This window comes from Pezoporus wallicus, unplaced genomic scaffold (genome assembly GCF_028554395.1).
Source record: "Pezoporus wallicus isolate ANWC-B61680 ecotype Strahan unplaced genomic scaffold, APGP_CSIRO_Pwel_v1 contig_1583, whole genome shotgun sequence".
NCBI classification, from domain to species: domain Eukaryota; kingdom Metazoa; phylum Chordata; class Aves; order Psittaciformes; family Psittacidae; genus Pezoporus; species Pezoporus wallicus.
Window position 1 is genome coordinate 257,196 of NW_026637266.1, and position 23,821 is coordinate 281,016.

Sequence of the window (23,821 nt, forward strand, 5' to 3'; positions counted from 1 at the left end):
AAAGCTGACAACAGGAAAACAGTGGGGTGGAGGACGTTTCTCCACTAAAAGCAGTCATGAATTTTTGTCCTCACTGGCAGGCTAGCAAATCTTAATGAAGTTCACATTCCTTCTTGTATGGGAGAATGGAACTTCTTCCCCTTGATGTTGTCCACTCAGTACTGAAATGCATTAAATACTTTTGTTACTAATAGCAGGATCTCTGATCTTAATTTTTTTAATAATGATTTTGCTACTGTGACATGAGGGTGGGCTGTATTTCTGGCGTGTTTTGGTGCCACCTTTACCTGACAGCCTTTCTGGAAGAGGTCTGGTGTCATTAAGTCTTGAAGCATTCTGAGGATTGATGCACCCTGAGGACAAAGGGAGAGGGTTAGGTCATTCTACAGGTCATTCTGAAGGTCATTCTGTGTAGAAGGTCATTCTACACAACTTTAACACTGAATTTCCATTAATCTTAAAAGCAACATGTGAATGAATATTTTATAAGGCAGAAATAGAAACCATCCATCTGAGAAAAGAAGTGTTTTTTCAGATTCCATCATAGCGTGGCATGCTTGTCTGCAGGAACTTAATTCTGGATGTAAGAATGGGTCTTTAACTGTGATCAGACATGCATTTCCACATCCAGCTGTGTTAGCAGAAGGGCTCCTGAACCCTGCTGCTGGGGATTACTGTCTTGCCACTCTACTGGTTTGTGTGAGCAGGGCCCCCTGCTTCTCTATGAAGAAGACAGGGGTGAGAGCAGCTGGGAACTAGCGCTGTCCAGCAGCACAGCCTGATAGAGGAAGTGACTTCAGTTGAACACCCAGCAGGTAGGAAACTCAAAAAATGCTGCAAGTCTGGGCCTTTCCATGTTGCAGAAGTCATCTCAACATTCATGATGAGAATTTCTGAGGACTTGTATAAGAGCTTTGGCCTCTGAAGCACGGTAGAAATTGGATCAGAGAACCTACTTACTTGGGCTTCACAGAAAAACAACAACTAGGACCTTGAAAGAATAAAGAAACAAAGGGAAGATAGGCGAGAGAAGCAGAAGAGTCACATGGAACAAAGTGGGGCACAAAATGATGAAAAACAAAAGCAGTGCAAACCCAATCTAAAATGCAAAATATGATTTTAGGATTATCATATTTTCATTTTCCCAACTAAATCAAAGGGCTGCAGAGAGCCTAATGCCATGAATAGTTTAAAAATCCAGTTGTCCCTTGAAAACAAGAATGTTATCTGAATTCTCAGTAAATCCTGTCTCCTCTATTTAGGTGTTTGAGAATAACAACTTGATTGCACAATATATGGCAGAGGGAGTGTTGGAAGAGATATGCCCCAAACTGCTTTCCAGACTGTTGTTGCAAAGTCAAGGTGGTTAGCAGATGACTCTTTTCCGATACAGTAATTTAGCGTGCTTGCCATGAAATATGTTCAAAAATTATTCAGTAAAATTTAGAACAGATATCCATCATAAAAGCTGTTTATGATTACTCTAATAATACATGTAAGGCCACATGTATGCACTAGAGTAGCTCAGTTGCTCAAATTTGTCTATCAGCCACATACCTGATATCACCTCTCATAGACCATCCCCTCCCATTTATATTAAAAGTGAGAGTAGAAATACTCATTTATGCATGCATTTGGGAACAGTGAAGATTTCTTTTGCTTTAAATTGCAGTGTCTAGTTAGCCCCTTGCATCTTCTGCTGCTGTTTTTCAGTCTCTTCCGCCTGGTTTTGTTATTCCTCTGTAGTCTATGGTGAAGTGCATTTGAGAATAGCTCAGATGCTCCTATAACTGGTTTAATAATTTTCCTTTCTTTCAACTATTTGGGGAGGTTCAGAGAAGTGACCTTGATTTGAATGGCTGACCTTGTCTGATGGGGATGTGGGGGGGGAGTCTTTTATCAACACCCACATAACTTCTCCTAAAGAGCTGTAACAATTGCCAAGTATATGACAAGATTGTATATGGCAGAAATATGGAACATTTAATCCTAAACTTCTTTAGCTGGGAGGTTCCAAAAGTGTGGGGATCTAAGAGCAAATTTCTAGCAGAACTTAAATTTAAGCATCTGTTTTTCTGAAAAGGTAGTCAACGTTTGAAGTCCAAAGACAAAAAAATCTCATTGTTACTTTAACAGAATCTTTTAAACTAAGAAAGAGGATTAAACTGGAAAAGAGGTGAGACACAATTACTTTTTAAGAGCATATTAAACAAATTTATATGCATTAATTGTGTAGTCACCGACTCAACTTTAGTAGAGCTTTGCTAGGCACATAATGCACTACTGATCATACAACAGTTAAATGTTTGCTTACAGAATATACTGCAACGACTCCCCAGACCCTTAGGCAATTCATTAGAGTTTTAGGATTGTATAAGCCCTATAATTGCTCTGGTAAAACTAGCAGAGAGCATTCCAAAACATGCTTTATTTGTTTAGTGATGAATATTACTGTGAGGAGATTGTTTTCATAAGAAAAATGCAAAAGAGAAGCCAAAATAAAGCCAAAAAGAAACAAGTTAATTTTTTTGTCACGCATTTATATGTAAATACCAACAGAAATTTGAGCTAAACCTACACGAAGACTTTCTCATTCAAGCCAAATTATATCCCAAGCCAAATTATATCCCAAGCAGACTGTTCCCATACAATGCATGAGTCCTCAAGTGTTTTCATTTAAAAAAGAAAAAAATGAGTTCATGTAGCAATTATCTAGGCACAAAGAGATGAGTAAAAGCTAGGGTTTTTTTCTCCATTGTTTGTTCAGACCATGCAAAAGTATGTCTCTTGCTTAGATCACCATTAAAATACATTTTGGTCCAGAGTATTTGATTTAGCTCTGTATGTTTCTTGACTTTTTGTTAGTTTGATTTAAGAACAGTGTTACACAATGCAGGTTTTCACAGAGTTTATAATTTGACTGTGAGGCATTTATGATGCAATAAATACTGGTTGTATTGTTGGATAGAGGATTTAACAATTGAAAACAGAAAAGTGATGGAAATGGATGGAACGAGTCTAGCTAATAAAAGTAATATCTACAGCTACGGACTAGCACAGCTAAAGCTAAAGTCAATGCAATACATCCTTTGTGTTTAGCCAATAATGGGAGCTTAGTGGGAAAGCAACAAGCAGTATTTAATAATGGTGGATTTTGTGTGTTTAGTGGAAACTTGTTATGGCATCAGATAGGAAACACTGACTGAGTCATACAAGAAGCTGTCAACACAAACATGGTGTATGAGGCTCAGAAGTAACATGGGAGTTTGCTGGTTGAGGAGAGAGAGTCCCAGCTCCTTCCTCATTTTGTTGGCATATATGGGGGTGAGAGGGAAGAGGGACAGGGGTGTTTTCTCCTGTTCTTCTTCAGACTTGTCTTTCAATGCACTGAAAAAGAATAACTAGAAGCAAGTGTTGTCAGAATAACTAGAAGCAAGTGTTGTCAGTGCTCTTGAGTCAAGGGACTCCCTCGTTAGATACCAGATAGATAGGGAGTCTGGGGGACACGTGCTTTGTTCCATGTCTGAGGTTGTCTAAGGACAAAATGGCTTTGGCTATATCTGATATGGAGGGAGACAAGTTGGCTTCAGAATCCTAGTCTGGATCTTAGCTGATCACATCAAAGTGGTGATCCTCAGCATGGCAGCCAGCCTCTCTAATGCTCTGGACCTCAAAGCAGTTTTCTATAAGCGCTGAGCTCCTGGCTGGTGTCCCACCCAGCTAGTACTACTAGAGGCTGTGGGTGCAAGGAGCCTTCTGTGTGCCCTGGTCACAGCAACAGCTGGATTGTACCAACATCCTAATACCTTGCTGCTCAGAAAAATCCAGTGTATTCTTCCAGTCAGTTCCAGCTGGCTCCTGAGAGAGCCTTTATGGCCACAGGTCCCCACCACCACTGACAGCGACAGCCCCAGGATGAGCATAAAGCTTGTCAAATACCTAATGTGGTGTTCACTACCATCTGCAGTCAGTCCTGAACTCTACAACTGTTAGTGAAACGTGGAGCTAATTTGTCTCCCAGGCTAGGGCCAATGTCAGTAGAGGCTGGTATAGTTCATCTTTGGTAAGGCTTCTAGAGTGGCTGGGATACTGTGAGCAGTATGAGACAGAAAGTTACTTTCCTGTTGTCACTGCTTGGTTATACTGCCTCAAAGGTGAGATGGGAAAGTGAGATAGTGGACACCTAGACATCTGCTCTTGCATCATAGAATCATAGAATAGTTAGGGCTGGAAAGGACCTTAAGATCATCAAGTTCCAACCCTTGCATTATTAGATTATGAGGCTTGAAATAACTGGGCTGCATCATCACATGAGGTGGTGGGAGAAGGATGTGCTTAGTATATATTTTTGGATAATTTTAAAACCAAAATCTCCAGTGGCAGAACCAGCTGACGCTGTGATATCCCTGCATGTCTGTGTGCAGGTTTGGAGCACAGTGGCTGACTGAGGTTCTGGCTGCGCTGCTTCTCTCACAGTTGCTTTTGATTGAATCACCACTGACAACAGTCAGAAATGTCATAGGAAAAATATCCACACGGACACAGACCAAGTGGGTTGGGAGCTATTAATATAAGCTCTCCTGAGTTTATAATCTCCTCTTCCAAGCCCCATTTTTTTTTCATCTAAAGTCACAACAGGAGGATACCCTACCTTACTGTAGGATATCCCATCAAACACAGACGTGATTTCAGCTGTAGATGACACATCCACCACAATTGGATGGGAAGACTGCAAAGAGTCATCCATCATTACAGGAAGCACATCATCAATTAAAACCTGTTCAAGCTGAGAAAGAGAAGGTGTTAGGATAGAAACAAACGCAGGAGTATATGACTAACTTCACAAAATAAGTAGCTTGAACTGCAGCTTCTCTAGGGAGAGGCAGTAGGAAAATGGAATGAAATTTTACTTCCCCTAAAGAAGGACTTGCAAACATCTGCTTTATGTCTGAGCGGGGAGGGGTAAATTTTTTCCTTAACTAAGATAAATTGCCTTTTGAAAATCCTGCTTTCCCATGTGTATCATAACACAAAACCCCACACACTAGGCAAAAAATGGAATTGCATTACCAATTTCAGAAATGTGACAATATCTGCAACACATTATGGGTTCCTCTTGCAAAAATGGAGCTCAAGAGGAAGAGAAGGAGGGAGGAAGGATGCAGATTCCCCATCCCAAGGTTTTTGTTTTTTTAAAAGAATTATTAATTTTTATTATTAATTATAAATGATAAATGATAAATTATTAATTATTAATTTTTTAAACAATGAAGTTGCCGGCAGTCAAAATCCCCTTACTTCCTAATCAATATTGACTGAAAAAGACTAATTCTCTATTTAGTTTTCCTCTTCTACTCACTAGGATGCTAACACTGAAATGGCTTTAGATCTTAAATGAACTATTTCAAATTTTAGGCTCATTAATTACTTCTTTTTTTTTTAAATGTAGTTACCACAACAGATCCTCTACTCCAAAGTGTAAAAGAAGTGACCCAGGAATGATTTTATTCTCAGCCTCACATAACGTGGATGAGAAGAGATATTTATGGGGAGCAGGGAGGAAAGCTGGGAAAGCACCAAATAAACATTGCCTGCTTCTAAAGTCACTAGGTGAAGGGGTGGGTAGATTTTGACAACAGGGTCAACCTCTGCAAACCTACCCTCCTTCCTTTCACTGGCATATGTTATATATTTTCTGGTAGCCAGAAACTCATTACACTTGTAAAGCTGAGGGAAATATTGCATGCTATGTGCCATTGCATCTGTTTGGGAGGGGAGGAAGGAGAGAGCAAGCCTCCCTTTATTCACATGCTGTTATCATTCCTCAGAGTATAATGCATACTTACAGCTACCCTTTTGTCTGCAACCCCCTTAAAGTGACTGGAGTTTGTTTTGCTGTCCAGCCAGAGCTGTGGGCCATTCTCTATCACTACCTTTTTTTGCAGTGTGTGTACTACAGATTGTCTGAGCTGGGGCATTTGAAATGACACTTTAAATGCTGGCAGCAGCTGAATGGGGGAGCTGATATTTTCCTTAACAAATAGCCCAAACTGTGAAGGCAGGCCCAGGTTCCCAGCCCTTAGACAAGTCTCATGAAAAGACACTACAGCCGAACTAAATAAATGAGAAACTCCATCTTCCAGTGTTAGACCTTCCAACAACCCTGCAAAATTGCTAAAGTTCTGTCCAGGATCCACCAAGTATTACTTGCCATAATAATAACCAAACAATTGACCTACTTTGTTAAAAAGAATGACTTTTCCATGCAGACCAATACTTTACAAAGTTTTGTTTGACTAGTCTCAGACTATAACATAGGTAGGTAGAGAAGCTTAAAATACCTTTATGTTGCATTGCACTATGTTAGTTTTCTAAAAACATACTTTAAGTCTTCATCATCCTTGTCTAATTTTTACTCCTTTCCAAAATGCCTCCCTCAGCCCTGCCAACCCTCCACAAGACAGAAATAATTACCATTTGCCAATCTGGTTCTGCAGCATTTACTCCCAGGAACTCGAAATAACTGGCAAATCCTTCGTTTAACCACAAGTCATCCCACCAATCCATGGTCACAATATTTCCAAACCACTACAATTATAAACATTGTTTATGTTTAGTGTTAGCTAAATGGTAAATGTACAATTTAGTGTCTCACATCTCCGTATATAACATTAATTTGTTCACTTTTCTTCCTATTGCAAGATGAAAATTACCATAATACTGGGGTTTAAGTAGGAATTCAGGCTTCGCCTTGTGTTAAAACATCCCTTGTATTATAAAATTGCATATTACTGGGGAGATTGCTAATGATTCACGAGCCAATGAAAAATTTTAGTTTCTTCCTCTTGATTTGATGATTTGTGCTTGTAAGGATATGTTTTCAGGCAGCCCCTACAGTGTATACTTGTCCCTATTTGTTTGCTTGAAAGAGACATCTGCACATGCAAATTAGTTCCTAAAAGACATTTCAGAGACATTTTCATAAACTGGCTCACTGTCTGGACCTGAGCATCTACCTTCCAGAGAAGAATTCAAAGGCAGTAGGTAAAGCTCTAACGGGGAACTGTTTTAACATGAAATTTTGCAATCAAATTGTGAGCACACATGGAAGATCCTGAGATGGAGTTAAGAACAGTATTTGCAAGATTAAAACGTTGGGAGTACCCTTTTGAAGCATGGTAAAAGTGAATCATAAAAATATACCTGATGAACAAGCTCATGGGCTATCACAGCAGCTACTCTCTGTTTGTTGGAAGTGGCTGACTCATTGGGATCATACAGCAGGTTTGTTTCTCTGTATGTGATCAGCCCCCAGTTCTCCATAGCACCTGTCCCGAAATCTGGAATAGCTATTTTATCTACATTGAAAGAAAGAGAACATGATTACCACTGTATCCTTTATGCCACTTAGCTGGGCCTCTTACTGTGTATTCACAGCCTGTTTTGCTTACCATCTGTGGTTCTGGCTTACTACTGTGGACTGCAGTCTCTAACCTATGTTTAAGAAGCTGGGAACTGGCCTAGAGCAGCTGATAGCAAGGCTCCACTGAGATTAATAGAGATAGCAGCAATTGCACTACTGGGGATCTGTCTTGTGAGGTGATGGTATGCCACCTCCTGGGATCATGCATATCATACATTATTTAATTTTGGCTCTAGAAATTAATAGTATTGTCTGGGGATGTGTTGTAGGCCATAAACCTGAAACTATCCACAGCATAATGAGGCACGCTGTTGTTTGTCACACTGTTGTATTAAAACTATTTATTGACATGTTAACTGAAGTAAATCCCCCATGTCGTGAACAACATCTGCTTCTATTCCTGGCAATTTGTGGGGGTCAATACAGGTTTAAATTAGAACTGTGAGTTCAGTTGGCCTGGCATTTTCTTCTGCAAATAATGACCACATTATTTGGGGTTACTGAAAAAGTGCAGGTGGATTTAAAACTCAATAGAGCAAACAACCTCACCCCACCCTAACAGAAGATAAGAATTTCTTATTTTAATTTAAACAATTTGATTACAGAATCAAAGCTGATAGTCTGCCAAGGGGTTCACCGACAGTCTAAATGAGAATCACAAAGAGAATGTCAATGCCAAAAGCCATAAATCAACATGAAACATAGTATTTAAACAAATCATTATGCATAAACATATTTGATTCATCAGGGTTGATCTTGATGTCTTCTTATACAGAGAGAACAACATAATAAGTAAAGATCTGTTATCCAACAAATAGACATTCTGAGAGGAACAGTATAAAATCTGCAAGAGCATCTACCCTCTGATACTGCTGACCTGGGATTACCAGTCCACCCTGTAGTGGAGACAGGCCCTTATCCATACTCTGAAGAAAGTTTGAATATGAAGCATAGGTAAGATATAGTCTCAGTTATTACTGGGTGTATGAAAGAACTGGTTTCCCTAATTCAGTTGTTATGCAAACAAATATTTACAGTAAACTCAGATGATGTTTTTTGAAAGGAGGATGTAAAAAATCTGTTGTTAAAGTAACAGAGGTTAGCCATACGTGTACATATATGAACAGCCAGTAGAAGGTTTGCATAGCCTTCGAAGTTGTTTGTTTGTTTTTTTTTCCCCATTACATTGGCTTGTTTATAGTTAATATTTTTACATCCTTTTAAGTTCATGAACCTAACTGAATTACCCCTTTGGAGGTCTCAGGAGGGGGCATTTCCAAAACCCTGATTACGTTCTCTACTTTATTAGTTCAAACTGCACAAATCAGATCCAGAATCCAAACAGCCGAGCTAGAGGACACCCAACTACACAACTTTTTCTTTGCTTGTTTTGTAACCATGGGCAAAATTTGATTGTGTGCCCACTGTTGTTTAGCTTTGGGTCTTTATTTAGCCCAGCAGTAGAAACAAAAGTTATATGCTGGACCACGCTCATTCTAAGAAGTGGATACACACCCACTTTGCACTAAGGTTAATAAATAGTATGACATTCTCTCTGGCAGTTTGCATCCTCACTTATCTCACTGCAGACTTCTGTCCAGAAGTTCCCATGGAAGTGGTACATATTTTTCTCAGACTTCTTCTGGCTCTACTTTAGCTCATGATATTCCTTTGCTGATGACACCAATGCTTCCTTGATTTTCCACAAGATGCTTGACAAGACAAGCGGGGACTGGTGCTTCAGTTCAGCAAACTGAACTGTGAGAACTGGTAACAAAACGGTTACTGAGACCAACCCTCATGACATTTAAGAACATCTTGAACCACATGGTATGGTTTTAAAACATCCTGACATCATAGCAGCATCTAGCAACTAAATGCTTTTGTGCTATTTTCCACCAAAGCAGAAAAACCTTAAGGAGAAACATAACTGTTACAGTGAGTTAATAAAATGGAAAAAAGTAAGTAATAATAATCACCTAGTTTTGGAAGAGAATAGCTCACATTAAAGTACTCTTCAAAGAAGTCGAATACAGTTTTTGTTACATTTGCTGCATATTCTGCTGTGTGTATTTGCAGTGGCTGGGCATAAACTCTCAGCTGTAAAATACAGAGTGACAAGTCTTCAGTTAAAAGAAGTTAGAAGGTGGCAAGCATTGAAAAGTCATTTAACATACATACCTATAACACTGCAGATTTTCCTAAGAGACTGGCCTGAATAATGAATTCTGTTCCATAACACATTGATTCCATAAACTTTTTCAAATATTGCATGTAAGGGAGACCAAGTCAACATAATCTGTGCACGCCAGAGTATGCTTAAATTGTGAAATGGCAAAACCCGTGTTCAGAAGCTCACAGAGGCCAATCTTGGAGCAATGCCTTGTTGCATATTAGCCCCTCCTTCCCCAAGGTCTAGTTTTCTCAAGATGGAAGCCTGAGTAAGCACAATTGAAGGGAATCCACTTGTTCTGAGCAGTTCATTGGTCTGGAATGATCCCATCAGATTGATCTTTAGGAGCACAGCTATACTGAAATCTGTCAGAAGCCCATATCACCTTATTTTCTTCAATTTCTCTCTACCTTTTCTACCTACTGTCATCACAATTTCCTCTTGTCCTTTTATGCTTGAAGATCTCAGACCCTTTGAAGTTAGTGTGTTTACCAGATCTGTAAGTCTTCCTGGGCATGCTGACCCATGCAGGTTGAGTGGCTGGTTGCCTGGGACCTCAGGCCATACAGCCACCCGGTCACAGTTAGGGTGCCTCCTGGGCTGCTGCACTTCTGGAAATACCAGACAAAAATTAACTCTCTGGCTCTCCTCCAATCAGGCAGATCCAGGACAACTGGCCTGTTTGGTAGCTCTGTGTGTGACGAGTGACCATTTCTCTGCTCCTTTTGCATATCTGAACATTCTTTTTTTCCTGAACACAAAAATTAGTGTGTTGAGTGCTGCCCTTTCCATCTCTGTGGCTTGGTGCCTGTACTGCTTTAGTTATTACTGTCAAGCAGCAGGAAATCTCATGCCCTGGAGGACTAGAGCCCTTATGGCACCCATAAGGATGAGGAAGCCTACAGCTTGAAAAAGCTTTGTGGGATGTTACCTCCACATCATGAAGACAAAGTTCAACTTCAGAATTTATGGAGCCTTTTGGGGGTCTTTCCCTCAATCTCTTTATCCCAAATCTCACAGAGGTCTCTGCCCCAGGGCAGAGCCATAGCACTGGAGTGTCCACTGGCAGGAGCTATAAGGTGTTCTCTTTACTGTCCTCCACAATCTTCAGTGTGGGAAGTAAGAGGTATTTATTTGGAGTGAAGTTTCTGGCTTTAGGAAAATGGACCCATCTAATTTTGCAGGCTCCGTGACTCTTATGAATGGGCCACATTCTTCTGCCTGTGCTGGTCTGGCTTGTTTACTCCTCAGTGCTGTCTTACAGCCAGGAGTTTAGAGTCCAAATGGAGCAAAGGAGCTGGCCTACTCTAGAAGCCCTCTTAGAGCTTGACAGCACATTGATTTCGATACCATGAAATTACACTCTCTCCAGTGAGAGGGGAGGATGGGTAAGTGGTCAGAAATAAAGTCGGAATGAAAAAAACAAAACCAAAAAAAGCTTATGAAATTCAATCGGGAATTCATTCCAAGCCCAGGGATTTCCCTCAGGGTCAGTTTGCAATTACAGTTTGCAATTTCCACTTCAGTAAGCTCTTCACCCAATTTAGCAGTCTTTGGTCCCCTAGCTGATCCATGTTAATGGTTTCCAAAACCTTCAGCATGCACTAGAAGTGACTTTGGGTTTCATTTGTATAATCTCCTCTGTGATTTTCCAAACCAGACATTTGGTACCTGACAGGTAATCAGCTCAGAAACATTGTTTCCAGCTGTAAGCTCATTTCCTACCACTGATTCCATTAATATCTTTAAGACAGAATGGCAGAGTTTTTAAATAATTTACTGTGCCACGTGAGCTGTATGCTGTTGCTGTTGTTTATGAAAGCAATATATGGATCACATGGATTCTTTCTGTTGGATGAGGGATTTATAGCTAGCAATTTATACAGCAAACTGTGGAATGTTCTTTTCAGCAGTCTGTGAATCTAAATACCTCATTGCTCAGCTGGGCTTCAAAGTTTTTGGAAAGGAACACTTTGGTCAGGAGAAGGACTTTCTAAATATCTGATTAAGAAACTCCAAAGGTAGCCTGTTTTTTCCTGGAGAAAAGGTAATTTTTAGTTATGGAGGTTAAATGGTTCCCTTAATTAAGAACATTCTTACACATATACTTTATATTGGTAAAGCTAAAGTCCATGGTAAGAGAAAGGAAATGGTTATGATTTTAACCTCACTTAAAAACCCAAGTGTGGGCAACTCGAGTGCAGGCAAGCCCTCAGACATTATTTAGTGAATAGCATTAATAAAATATGTAGTAACCAAGGTCTGAATTAGAAGATGTTTCTTCAGGCAAGCTCTGTACTGACATGAACGCTGCTGCTTCTACACACACAGCTTTAATTACCACGTTTCAGTGGAACACTCCCTTTTATTTAGAAAAGTTACAACCAGTCAGGAACATTGTGGCTTTACTGTTTTGCTTGGAGGGAAAAAAAAGTAAATATTGACCATAGCCATAGTCTAGAGCATGGCACGGATAAGCAGAGAATGCTAACTTTTGCACCTAGGAAATAGAGTTTTACATGCTTCCCCCACCATATTATATTGTACAAATCTGCACAAATTCTGATTCTGAACTTAACTGTAGAGAATATCTATCAAGGCCAAATAATCAAAGTCCTGTCTCTGATAGTGAATGGAGCAGCCACGCTTAAGAGCATCTGGTTAACAAAGTTGTGTGACTGGGTGGCCTAAAACATTTTCCTGTTTTACAAATTAGTAAGCCAAAAACAAGGATCTAAGAATATTGCGTTGCTATCTCAAACCAGGCTCTGTTTGCTTGGCTAAGTGTAATTTAGCCTTCGCTATTTGTCAAGAAATAATATAAACATAACACATGATGCTAGCGAGGGTGTAGAGGAGGGAGGCCTCAGCACAGTGCTGTGCCAGGAAGTCTTTGCTAAGAACTGGATCAGCACTTTGGAGATTTATATAAGGCAGATTTTCACATCAGTAGAGAGCCTTAAGTAGGGAAGGATTTGTTGAGCTTTTTCAGATAGAGAAACTCAGGAAGAGCTTCCTTGCTAGGGGAACAGTGGTTTGGCTCGGGCTTTGCTCTAGATTACTTGTCCATCAGTGTCACTTGCCTCCAGAAGAGGAGGAAAGCACTGCCAGCTCAGCTGAACTGCAAGACCATGTATTACATCCCTAAGGGGAAAGAACAGGGAAGCAGCAAGAGCATACAGTCCTGAGATCATCATCTGCCCCAGATTAACATAAAATGGAAACCAATAATTAGTTAACACTAGTTTGAGCATCTCAGACTAGGTGTAGGCCAAATGAGAAGTTTATGTTGCGAAGCAAATTGTATTTAGGCTTTCAGGATGTGATTCAATGTAATGTCTTGTGATCTCCTTAAGCCTCATCACCTGCACCTTCAGGAGATTTCAGTTCAAGTGAGAACTGGATATTACTGCATGTTGCATCTAAATAAAGGTGATATTTTGATTTAATGGATTCAGATTCAAATATATTCACTTCATTAGGACCCCTACCAAATATCCAGCTGTGCAGGCAGGCCCTGGCACTGCTTATTTATTGCTGCTTCAATACTTGTTTGTAAAGAACCTACACTGGGCAGCTACCTTTAGACACTTGTAAAGTAAAGAATATTAAAGCCAATACATAATGGTACATAGCATTGTAGTCCTATGTCTCCATGACAGGAAATAGGAAGACATCAAATGCATAGCTTCACACCTTTTAATCCACAGAAAACTGTAAAATATTTGTATCTATGGCCATGAATGTCTTGTACCCCTGAACTTGTGCATTCCCTCATACTCATGATCAGGGAGGATGCTGGAGAAATAGTGCTCTTTCCTCACCCATGCACCTGTATGGGAGGTACTGACTGGAATCTCACTAAGATGGAAGACAGGGAAGGACTGCAAAACACTGTATGTAGTCAAAGTCAGAAGGACCACTGTGAACACCTAACCTAATAAAACAGGCTGCATAACACAGATGTAGGAAAGGAGAAAAAACGTTCCTGTTTGTATCATAAAAAGAGATGTTTGGTGTTTTTTTTTTTAAATGCAAATCCCAGTACATCTGTCATCTGAACCATGTTCAGGAGGCAACAGGACTTACAGGTTTTCCACTAGCAGATGTTTTTTCTATCCACTGAAACTGATGCACCGCAAAGCATACCAAGTATGTGCTCATGGGAACTGATTTTTCAAAAGTTGTCCTATTCCAGTTATTGCCCAGCTGTACAGTTTGCTGCAGAAATGGAAAAATAATTAATTTGATTTTTGGAATTGCAAACACATGCAGAATAGGGTACAATACGTCTTTAAAGGCTGAAACTACATAGGACTCATAAATCACCTCTCCAGATTCATCTCTTCTGGCATCCCAGTGCTGATAGCATGAGAACAGATAAAATGTTTTTTCTTTTTTTTCTGCAATACTGCAATACACAAAATAGGACTTTGTTTTTCTGCACTAAAAAACTTTACCTGGTTCTAATTTTCATCAAGGATTTGAAATCATTCAGATGCACAGGCATTTTGCCAGCACTTTTCCAGTGTATGCTAGTGTGTTTTGTTTTTGAAACAGTTGTATAAAACAACATCACTTTGGACAGGTTAGAGAAGAGGCTGGATTCTCTCCTCTCTTAAATACATGCATCATGTAGGAAGCAGGGGTTGCAGAGATGCTACTTAAGATAAAAATAAGTCTAATGAATATATTCTGAACTCGTTCAGATACAAATTAACACTGCTAGTTGGTGGATTGTTTAACTGTATATAAGGTTTAGTGCTGATCATAGCTCTTACATTTTAAATACCATTCCTGATTTTCCCAAATGTCCTTAACTCTCAACTGAACTCTGTGACCAAACCTGCAACCTGTTCTATGTGATTCAGCCTCTAAATATTTACTTCTGCTGTTCATTATCTGCTGTTGCAGGTCTTGTAATTTTTTTGTGGTTCTGACTGGATGACTAACTTAAACAGGATAAAAGCAAACAACATATAAAACATACTAACCTTCTACTAGATACAATACTTCAAGAGATGTGATTGCTATAAATACAATGTAAATAAAGCACAGATAATGAATGTTAGAGGTAATATGAGCATGATTCCATGAGCAAAAAAAATACCAACCCTTTTCACAAATTTGTTTTTTTCACAGAGATGAGATATTCACAGTCTACTTTTACATTACTTGACTCATTTTGACTCTATTTTGTTCTTTCACCAAAGTCAGAACTGCACTAAGAAAATAAAATTTAACTCCAGTGAAAAATGCAAATGAAATATACGAGTTTCTGAATTTGCTGAGTTGATTTTGCAGTGCTAATTATAAAGCTCCACACCACCAAGACTGCTGTGGGATGTGTCACCCACAGCGTGTGTGCATTTACAAACAGTTATATTTCCACCCATTTAAAAGATTTCCCAACAAGCTTTCACTGCTAAGAACAGAGCTACTGACCTCATGAGCACACCATATGAAAAAACACCCTGCTATCATCTGTTAGTCAAACCTGAGTATCAACCCAGTATAATATACATTTCCCTGCTTGTACTTGGATTTTAGAGGATTAATCAACAAGTGGTAGCTAGCCCTTTGAATTTGAAAGCTCATTTTTGTATGTCCATATTAGAGGCAAAGTGCGCATGTAAAGATGTAAAGTAAATCTCAAAACTGACTAAATCTCCACAACATCTAGCCTCATCCCCGCACTTTCCTTGCCAGTACTCTCACTTATCTGAGGTCTGCAAGGAAAGGTACAGCAAATACTCTCATTTGTTGTTCATCAAAGTGCCTGATGTTCTATCATAGAAAGATTTTTAATAACAATACGTCAGAACTTTAAGTTTGCAAAGGGTCTGGGAGGCAGCTGTAGCAGATTGGTAATAGTTCTGTCAGCTGCATTGCTAAGGGATAATTAAGGTTTGGGGGACTCTTTAAATAAAGCAGTACACATTAAAGCAACCCTTTGTTTTCTGGATGAAGGAATGATTTGGAAGATGCAAATGTCAACAGCCTGGAGGCTGGAAGCTCTTTATTTATTTCTTCTATTATTTATTTTTTTTTTTTCTTGGCACTTTATTTCCCACTTCAGAACATATTTATTAGAAATTATACATTGGACTACACGTTCAGTTAAGCTATTCATTAGAAACTCTCTCAGATGAAAGCCATTCAATCTTCTTCCAGAAGGCCCAGAGGTAAATAATTGATGCCATTGAATTTCATTAAAAACTTGGAATTTGAACCACCAGGTCCAGAAATAGATTAGTTAGGAAATTACATTCATGGTGTACTGACAAATGTCCACACCCATGATCTGAAAGATGGGATTTTAATTTCTGTATTATTAAAAATAATCCTGGACTTTCTTGCTAGAAGGATCCTTTACCGTCAGATTATGATCAGCAGACCCTCGCTTTGGATTGTTATATTGTTTCAGTGAATATTTTGGAATTCCCATCCGGGAAGCAGCTGTCTTCCAGAGCATTTCTTCTCAGAGTCCACCTGGTTTGACTGAAGAACCTGCCACTACCTATTTATAGTTTGTGAGGGATGCTTATCTAGAATATCTGAACAGAGGGCCAGCTAGCAGAAGACAGAAGAGATGTTTTGTTTCTGCTTTGGATTTGGCTCTGTGTTGCCATATTGTGTGCTTGTGGACCACTGGGATTCCTAACTAACCATCCAGTCCTGTTTTATGGAATATTTATTAACCATTCACTTTACAGTGTCTGGATACTAAAATCTGTGAATATGCAAGGACCTTGCAATCCATGTTACCTTTCCAGTGCCTTTATAATAAGAACCATTCCACTTAGGCAGCAGAGCTGGGAAATACATACCTGTACTGGCATGTTTGATAGTGCTTGGTATGTGTCTTGATGGATGATAGATATGTTGTAAGTCGCCTTTTTGTTGGGCTCGTCAAAGCAAGGAAAAGATTTCCGCGCATCTGTTGGTTCATGATCTGTAGCTGCAATGCTCCTTAAACAAACAACACATTGGCAAGCCTTCATTACGTACCTTTTAAATCCTATCTGCAATTTCTAAGCACAATTTTAGCAATTTCATATACTAAAGTCAACTACAAATATTTGTGTTTACTTGTCCATTCATAAAAGCAGGGAACATCAGAAATGCAGAAGCTGGCATTGTAGAGGCATGTGTAACATGTATACCCCAAAGTCTGTCATCAACATTCTCTAGGTTGTTTATCACAAAAAATTTTTAGGAGCCAGGCAATGTTAGGAATGACCACTCACGGATGGTAAAAATTTTGCTCACCTTCCTCATGAGCTTTCCCATTGATTTATGTGTCTAAAAATAATCTATTGATGTTATAATCTGAAAGAAAATTAATGTCATGGTATAGGGATGTTTACTTTAGTCACTCCATGTGACTTAAGTCTTTCACCCACTAGAGCAGATGTTCAGATTGGAGTCCTGAACATCTCCTGAGAAGACACTTTGGAATTGCATAAGTGCCCCTAAAATCTCATCCTATTTGTGTGTTTCTTTTTTCTGCAGTTACCAATTACAGTTTTCTGCTGGTGCTTCCCTGATTCCATTGATGAAACTGCTGGAGGAAGCATGTTAATTTCAGCTGAACATCATAGTATGTAACTGATGCTATGCTAGCTGCGTTGGGAGGGGGGCGGTTTAGAATGTCGTCTCAGCTATTCAAAAGCAACTGGAGGAGCTAGACAATAAGGGTCACATAAAAAATAAGGTGAAATTTAAGAATGTTCATATAATATGATTACTTCTCACGGTGACATCAGGCTCCCACATACAGTAGCAGAGCGTATTTTCCAGTGATTGATGGTGAAAGGGATCACAGATGATTCTTCAATTAATCTGGAATGTTGAGCATTTTCTGACAGCACTTCTACAGCTGCTCTAACAATATTAAGGTAGTTTTTCTTTCCAAAAAGTAATTAAAAGTGCACATCGTAAATTACTGATCTGCAGCAATCCTACAAGCTCACTTGACAAACAATTTTTTCGATGTTTCTGTTGCCCTTGGCATTTCCCTGTGACAGTTAAATTCTAAACTGGTCTTTAGGAACTTGTAGCAACAAGGGTCATTTACAAGCCTGATGGAGGTAATATGTCTGGGTTCTTTCTATTCATGTTCATAGGAATAGTAACTCAAAGGTTCATGGGCAGAAAGCATAATGAACGTTGACCTTAACGTAACTTCAGGCTCAACAGTTTCTTTTTTTGCTCGGTAATTTTTTTTTTTCTTTATGTCACCCTCTACTTTCTGCAGGATTTGAAAGCCATTTCACAATTCAGTTAACTTCAAGTCCCCAGGGCAATGCTTCACAGCTGTTGCTTAAAAAATTGTCTCTATGTTTTGACACATTTATATCTTGTTCCTTCAGATTGATAAGACTGTGATATCTCTGTTGATTTATAAGGTGATAATCCATCTATCCTCATATATTTGTAGAGGCATACAGCCTCCACGTTTGCTGATTTGTGCATCAGCAGTGCAAAACCTTAGCACTACGGGATAGATGATAAGTCCAGGCAACATCATGCATAGAAGTGGCACTAGAAACATAAAATGCCATTTCCTTTCACACTGTATAATGCAGGTTTTGGATAAGATTTTCTTCATTGCTTGGTGGCTTTTGCCCTTCTACTTGCTGTTGATATCCAGACCTTTAAATGTGAACTGGAGGTGACAGTTGTAAATATCATAGTAATAAGGAATGAAGATCTGGCTGAGACTACATCCAGCTGTTGTTCCCAAAATAAAACAGTGCTGCATTTAGAACCATGATGAGTTTCCACCACCACCCCTCCTTTATTATTTCCAAAGCAGAAAGGGTTGTGCAAAGACTCCTCCCCTTGGGATAATTAAGGCATTTTTCTCCTAGTCTTTCCTAAAATTCAGATTCACTGCTGCTTCTGAGAAAATTTCCTCCTTGAAGAAATCTGGAAGTGCTAGTTCTGTATGCTAAAGAGTGTTCTGCCTTTCCCTAATCAATCAAACCCTAAATTCAAGTCGCTCTGTTAGACATGTGCCCAGCTAAGTATATTTTATAAGCCTCTGGTTTTCCTCTTATGGAGGACAGGGGGAATTCCTATAACAGAGAAGCCACACCTTGTCATTAACAGTAATGCAAAATAAAAAAAAAAACTGTTGTGACATTTTTGTATTATCTGCAATATTAACAAAATTAAAAGGGGTTTTATTACATTCCTTGAGAGTTAAAAGAACCCATTACACCAAGTAAGCACTGCTGTTGTGTTCCTTTCTGTAAAATATTTGAGAATAACATATTTATGCTCACTGCATCATGCAAAGTAGGGAAGAACTGTTGTTCCCCTTTCATCAAAGGCGAAATGATGATATGCGCAGAGTAGCAGCTTTACAAAAGGACTTCAGTTCTTACAGCTGGAATTGGGCACCCACAGGAGGATCTAAGTAGGTGTAATATAAAATCTGCATTCTCGAATTTTATACTTTTCCTGATCCCTACCCACATGTGCACATCAATTTAAATAATCGTGTTCCCAAGGTATCTCAAAATCCACTTCTGAGCATGTCCAAAACCACCTTTGTCCTCATGGGGATTGTGTGATCTGTTTGAACAGGATTCCCAAATGAGGCATTCTTCTCCCTAAGCCTCACAAGGATACCAGACTTGCAGGTGTGTTCATTGCATGTCTACCTGTTTTCCGTGACATGTGATGGGACATTTGAATCTCAGCAAAAGCAGAGCCTGGACACATGCCCAGTTTGTAAAAAAAGGCATTATATCAATGCTTTGGCAAACCTTTACCTTCACAGATAGACAGCTGGGGAGCAGCTCAGCCCTGGGATCTGACTTTCCAGTATTATAAATTTGTTCAAAAAGTCCCACTGCTTTTAACACTGCCTGGAAGGGAGGGGGAGTAAGTTAATTACATGTTGGCTCTCATTTTCACCTCAGCGCCCTTCTCTCTAGCATCCACTATTAATAGACTTGCTTGACTTTTGCTATTACCCAATTTGATCTGTATTTACTTATAACATGACAAAAAGGGAACTATTTGGGTTGAAATTTTCCAGGGTTGATGTCTGCCTCAGGCAAAGCTGAAGTAAAAAAAGATAATTCTAGTCAGCACTGTTTTTTAAGCAGAAAGCCAGGGGAAAATGCAGTTTCAATAGGTAATAAAATCCTTCTCTTGCCATCCTTCTTCACCCCATCCTATCACCTACCCCAATTTGCATAGCAGCAACTTGGCTGGTGGTTGCTTTCATTTCAAAGCTGTACTTATTACTATCATGTACATTGCTTCTGCCCAAACATAACCACATGGAAAGCATTACAGAAATTACCATTCACTCATTCTTACTAAAGCCCTTCTCAAGCTTAACAAACAAACACACACACTCAAGTTCCTTTTTGTATTGAGTGTGTCAGACTGCTGGCTAAGATCACCCTTGCAATTGTAGCTTTCAGCATTCAAATCAAGAAGTAGGAACCCTCTTGAAGTGAGCTCACATTTTATGCTTTCTTTAGCTTATGCAGTTCTCTTTTCTTCCTAACATCAGATGCTTGGTCGTTGTCTTCCTATACTGTCTGGATCTGAAAGATGGTCACTCACCTATTCTGCTATGTGACTCCGGAGACCTTCATTCTGGCTCTGCTGTTCTGGTGTTGTGACAGACCTGGAGCAATTCACTTAATATCTAGGTATCCCTCACTAATACAAAGGAAGAAACACACCTCAACTTAGAAAGATGCTAACAGGTTACACTTTAAAATTCTGCAGGCATGTCAGATACTCAAACCATAAAACCAAAGCACCTTCTGAGTCAGAGCAATACAAAGGTGGTATTTGGAGAAAAACAATAGGGAAAGAGCTGTTTGAGGTCCAAGCTGTTCTTTACATGGCTTCTTCCCAGATCAGATAAATACGTTTAAGTAAGTATGAGCAATTAATGTTTTCTTTTTTCCTCTGCTTCTTGGATTTTCTGCTCCTGGTGCCTGTCACTGCTGCTACTCCTGGCATTGCCTGCCAGCAGCTGAATTGGAGCTGATGAGACTCTCACTCATGACAACATTATCCCAGGGGAGCAAACAAGTGAAAACACACCAGTGTTTGTCTCCATGTTCTGCTACAGGGACTTGGAAAACTCTATCCAAGTTTACCTTCTAGACATAAAGGCTGGAATGAGTCACTTCAGAAATGTAAATATTGAAAAAAATGAGTGTTCTCTCCATATGTTAACTGCAAAGAAATGTCTCTGAGCAGTAGGCAGTGGCTTTTTCAAAGTTCCACCTGAAAATAGTGCAAACCTAGGAAGTGGAAGGGGTTAAATGGACTGGCAGAGGCTTTGTAATCTTTCAATAACTATTGATACATTAAAAAGGAAGAGATGGAGAACAAAAAAAAAAATCCAAGTCAAAGATAACCTTAATCATTTGGACTTTCCTACCCATAATTTAAAGCAGCTGAAGAGGGGACAGGGAAGTCTGGATATTCCTCAGGCTTACAACATTAAGGAGGCATGATGTCAGGAAAACTATCACAAGAACATTTTGCACTAAACCTGTTATGTTGGGAAGTGACAGGAGAGAGCTGTATGCTCTTTATAAAAACAGGCCTCAATCCCTCCAGCTCCTTGACAGAACCATTTGTAAAGCTCAAAGGTAACCTGGGACCAGTAGAGTTTGAAAAAGTTTTTCAGAATAATAATAACAAACCCCTCATCTCTCCAGCCCACACTCACTTGTCAGCAGCCGAAGGGTTTTGAATACAGCATTTTCCTTTGGGGAATGAGAAAACTAAAGAACAGCCCAGAAATGTCAGCAAATTGGTGAGAGACAAGACTGAGAAGCTGAAATAGGAACAGAGCACGCCTGAAGAAGTAGGGAAGAAAGTGTAATAAATAAAAGAAAAACTGCTTTACTTGATAAGTCCGTTCTCAGTGTAGGTGGTCCTATAAAACCCAACCAGGGAACCATTCAGCCAGCCTTGAAACTTCAGGGTGAGTATATAGGGATCACTTTCATCAGTGACAGAGAGCTCTGTTTCTGCCTTCATCACTATGTATTCTTGTGGCTCGTAACCAAAGCAGTCATTCACAGCAATTTGCTGTCCTGAAGATTTCTGGAGTGTTGGCATTTCTGTAATCTTGGTCTCTCGCAGGTGGAGCCACAGGTAGCTGGTAGATTTTTCCAAAGCAATGGAAATACTGACTGTCCCAGTGTAAGTGTCTGTCTCCATTTCAGGCTTCATTTCCAGATCATAGTGGATAGGCTTGACATAAGTGGGCAGTCTAAAATTGGTCCAGTCACCAGTCTCATCATTTCTAGAAGGACAGGGACTCAAGTCCGCTGAGGGAGGAGGGTTTGTTGGCTGATCTGTTTCCCCTGAATGTTGTTGAGATTTAGGTCTGCTCAATCCCACGCCAAGCCCCACGGCAAGACCTACAATGACCACGACGCCACAGATGATAGCCACATGCTTTGTCTTCATGCAGTACCTCTTGGTCTTCTCATCCTCAAAATGCATGCCCTCCATCTCTGGTCCTGGGTCTGTCCTCAGAGGAAAACGTTAACTGTAAAAAAGCTTATTAGTCACTTCAGCACTCGCATTCAGTAAACTCAGCAGACTTGGTTTGTATTTTAATGGTGTAGCTATAGCTGTTGTCTGCCCATCTCCCCCACCTCGCTTTCCATGAGACACTCGATTAATTAATGACAACATGCATTTGGAGGAAATGTGAATGATCAAAAGGAGTGCAGCTGGGCTGGGAGATGGAGGGAACTGACACAGAAGAACATTGTTCCTGCCGTGCTCCCCTTATAAGCAGTGCAACCCCACCCCCAGCCCCTCCTGCTCTGGCCTGAGTTAAATATAAAACACTGCTATGTTAATCAGCAGTCAGGGGATGATCAGATGCCAAAGCTCTGTCAGCAGCTTTCAGAAAAGTTTTGCGCATAGAGGTGTAAGTGCTCCGAACCCTCAACCTTTGCCACTACCTCTTCCTTCTTTTCCCCCTGCTGTGTATTGTTTAGATTTTCAAGGTTTGACTTTTTTTTACTTTTTCTTCTTACTAGCAAAGATTTTCTTGAACTTTCACCCTATAGTTTGGGAAATGACATCTCCGAAAGCTCAAAAACCCAGCAAAAATCACATACATCTTTCAAGGCCTTTTCAAATGTTTTCCCTCTTTTCTAGGCTCATTTACCTTTACAGAGTAATTCAAGGGAGTCATGGCCTAAAGAATGCACAGAGGAGCAATAAATTTTGATCACTGACTTCAAACTTTAAAACATCTTAAATTCCTCTTCCCTTCTCATAGGGCCAGTTCTTGGGAGATTGCACATAACGTGCATGCAATCTGGTAGCCTGGGATTGCATTGCTTTGTTGGGCTGCACAATTACAGTGCAGACTGTGAACTCTTGCTGTGAGGGACACTTGTAAATAGGCAGTTATGTGATTTATGTACTAAAGATCTAATTTAGTATTTACTGCATGTCATCACAATGTGGTGCTCCATCAAAACAAATTAATTGAATAAAGCCTGATTCTGCTTGGTGAAACTTACTGTAAGTAAGGCCTTGCTAAGCCTGGAAGCAAAATGTTGTTAATGCAGTGTGAAACTGTGTAAAGCAGTAGTCTTGACCTTATCTGATGCTGAACTAAAGGAAAATGGTGTAGAATAGAAACCTCAGTCCCTGGATCTCTTAACCCTTTTTCTCCACTTATGGAGCCCACTTGAGCAGATTTTTAATCAGGCATATCAGTTTGGCTTCAAGCCTCCTGTTTTAGTTATTAGGAGACAGGTTAACATCACTCTTCAAATCAGTTACAAATCTCTGACAACTGCCTCTTTGTTTTTGGGTTTTGTTTTTTTTTTTGAGATGGATGAATTTTCACCTGGATGGGTTGACTTAAGCCCTAGAATCAGTCAACATATGCTCTGAGTGAGATGCATTGAATCGGGGAAGGAGCTTTTCTAGGATAGACTTATCCAGTCTGTTTAGAGATGGATCTGCTCACAAGCTTTATAAATCTCACTCTGAAATGTCACCAGCCATGGGGAACTTTAGCCACCCAGTCAGCATCAGCACTCTTACAGCACACTACTATTTGAATAGCATCTTGTTTTAAAAGCAAGATTTTCCAACAGGAACTGAGAAAAATATAAGGTCTTTTTCTTGCAGAGCATCAATCTTACGCAGACATTTTCAAAAGTGAAAAAACAATGAAAAAAAATTAAGCA

General features: G+C 39.7%; 1 protein-coding gene across 1 annotated transcript in view; it reads right to left on the reverse strand.

Annotated features, from left to right (window-relative positions):
• Window positions 1-22,380, reverse strand: part of ENPEP (glutamyl aminopeptidase) — a 34,840-nt gene extending 12,460 nt beyond the window's left edge. The window contains exons 1-8 of the mRNA XM_057404537.1: window positions 21,499-22,380; window positions 16,427-16,568; window positions 13,686-13,817; window positions 9,403-9,523; window positions 7,204-7,358; window positions 6,475-6,588; window positions 4,652-4,786; window positions 288-353 (exon numbers count right to left, since the gene is read on the reverse strand). Of these exons, the coding sequence (XP_057260520.1) occupies window positions 288-353; window positions 4,652-4,786; window positions 6,475-6,588; window positions 7,204-7,358; window positions 9,403-9,523; window positions 13,686-13,817; window positions 16,427-16,568; window positions 21,499-22,112 (1,479 nt within the window). The 5' untranslated portion in view covers window positions 22,113-22,380. The remainder of the gene's footprint in view (window positions 1-287; window positions 354-4,651; window positions 4,787-6,474; window positions 6,589-7,203; window positions 7,359-9,402; window positions 9,524-13,685; window positions 13,818-16,426; window positions 16,569-21,498) is intronic.
• Window positions 22,381-23,821: the final 1,441 nt, after the last annotated feature.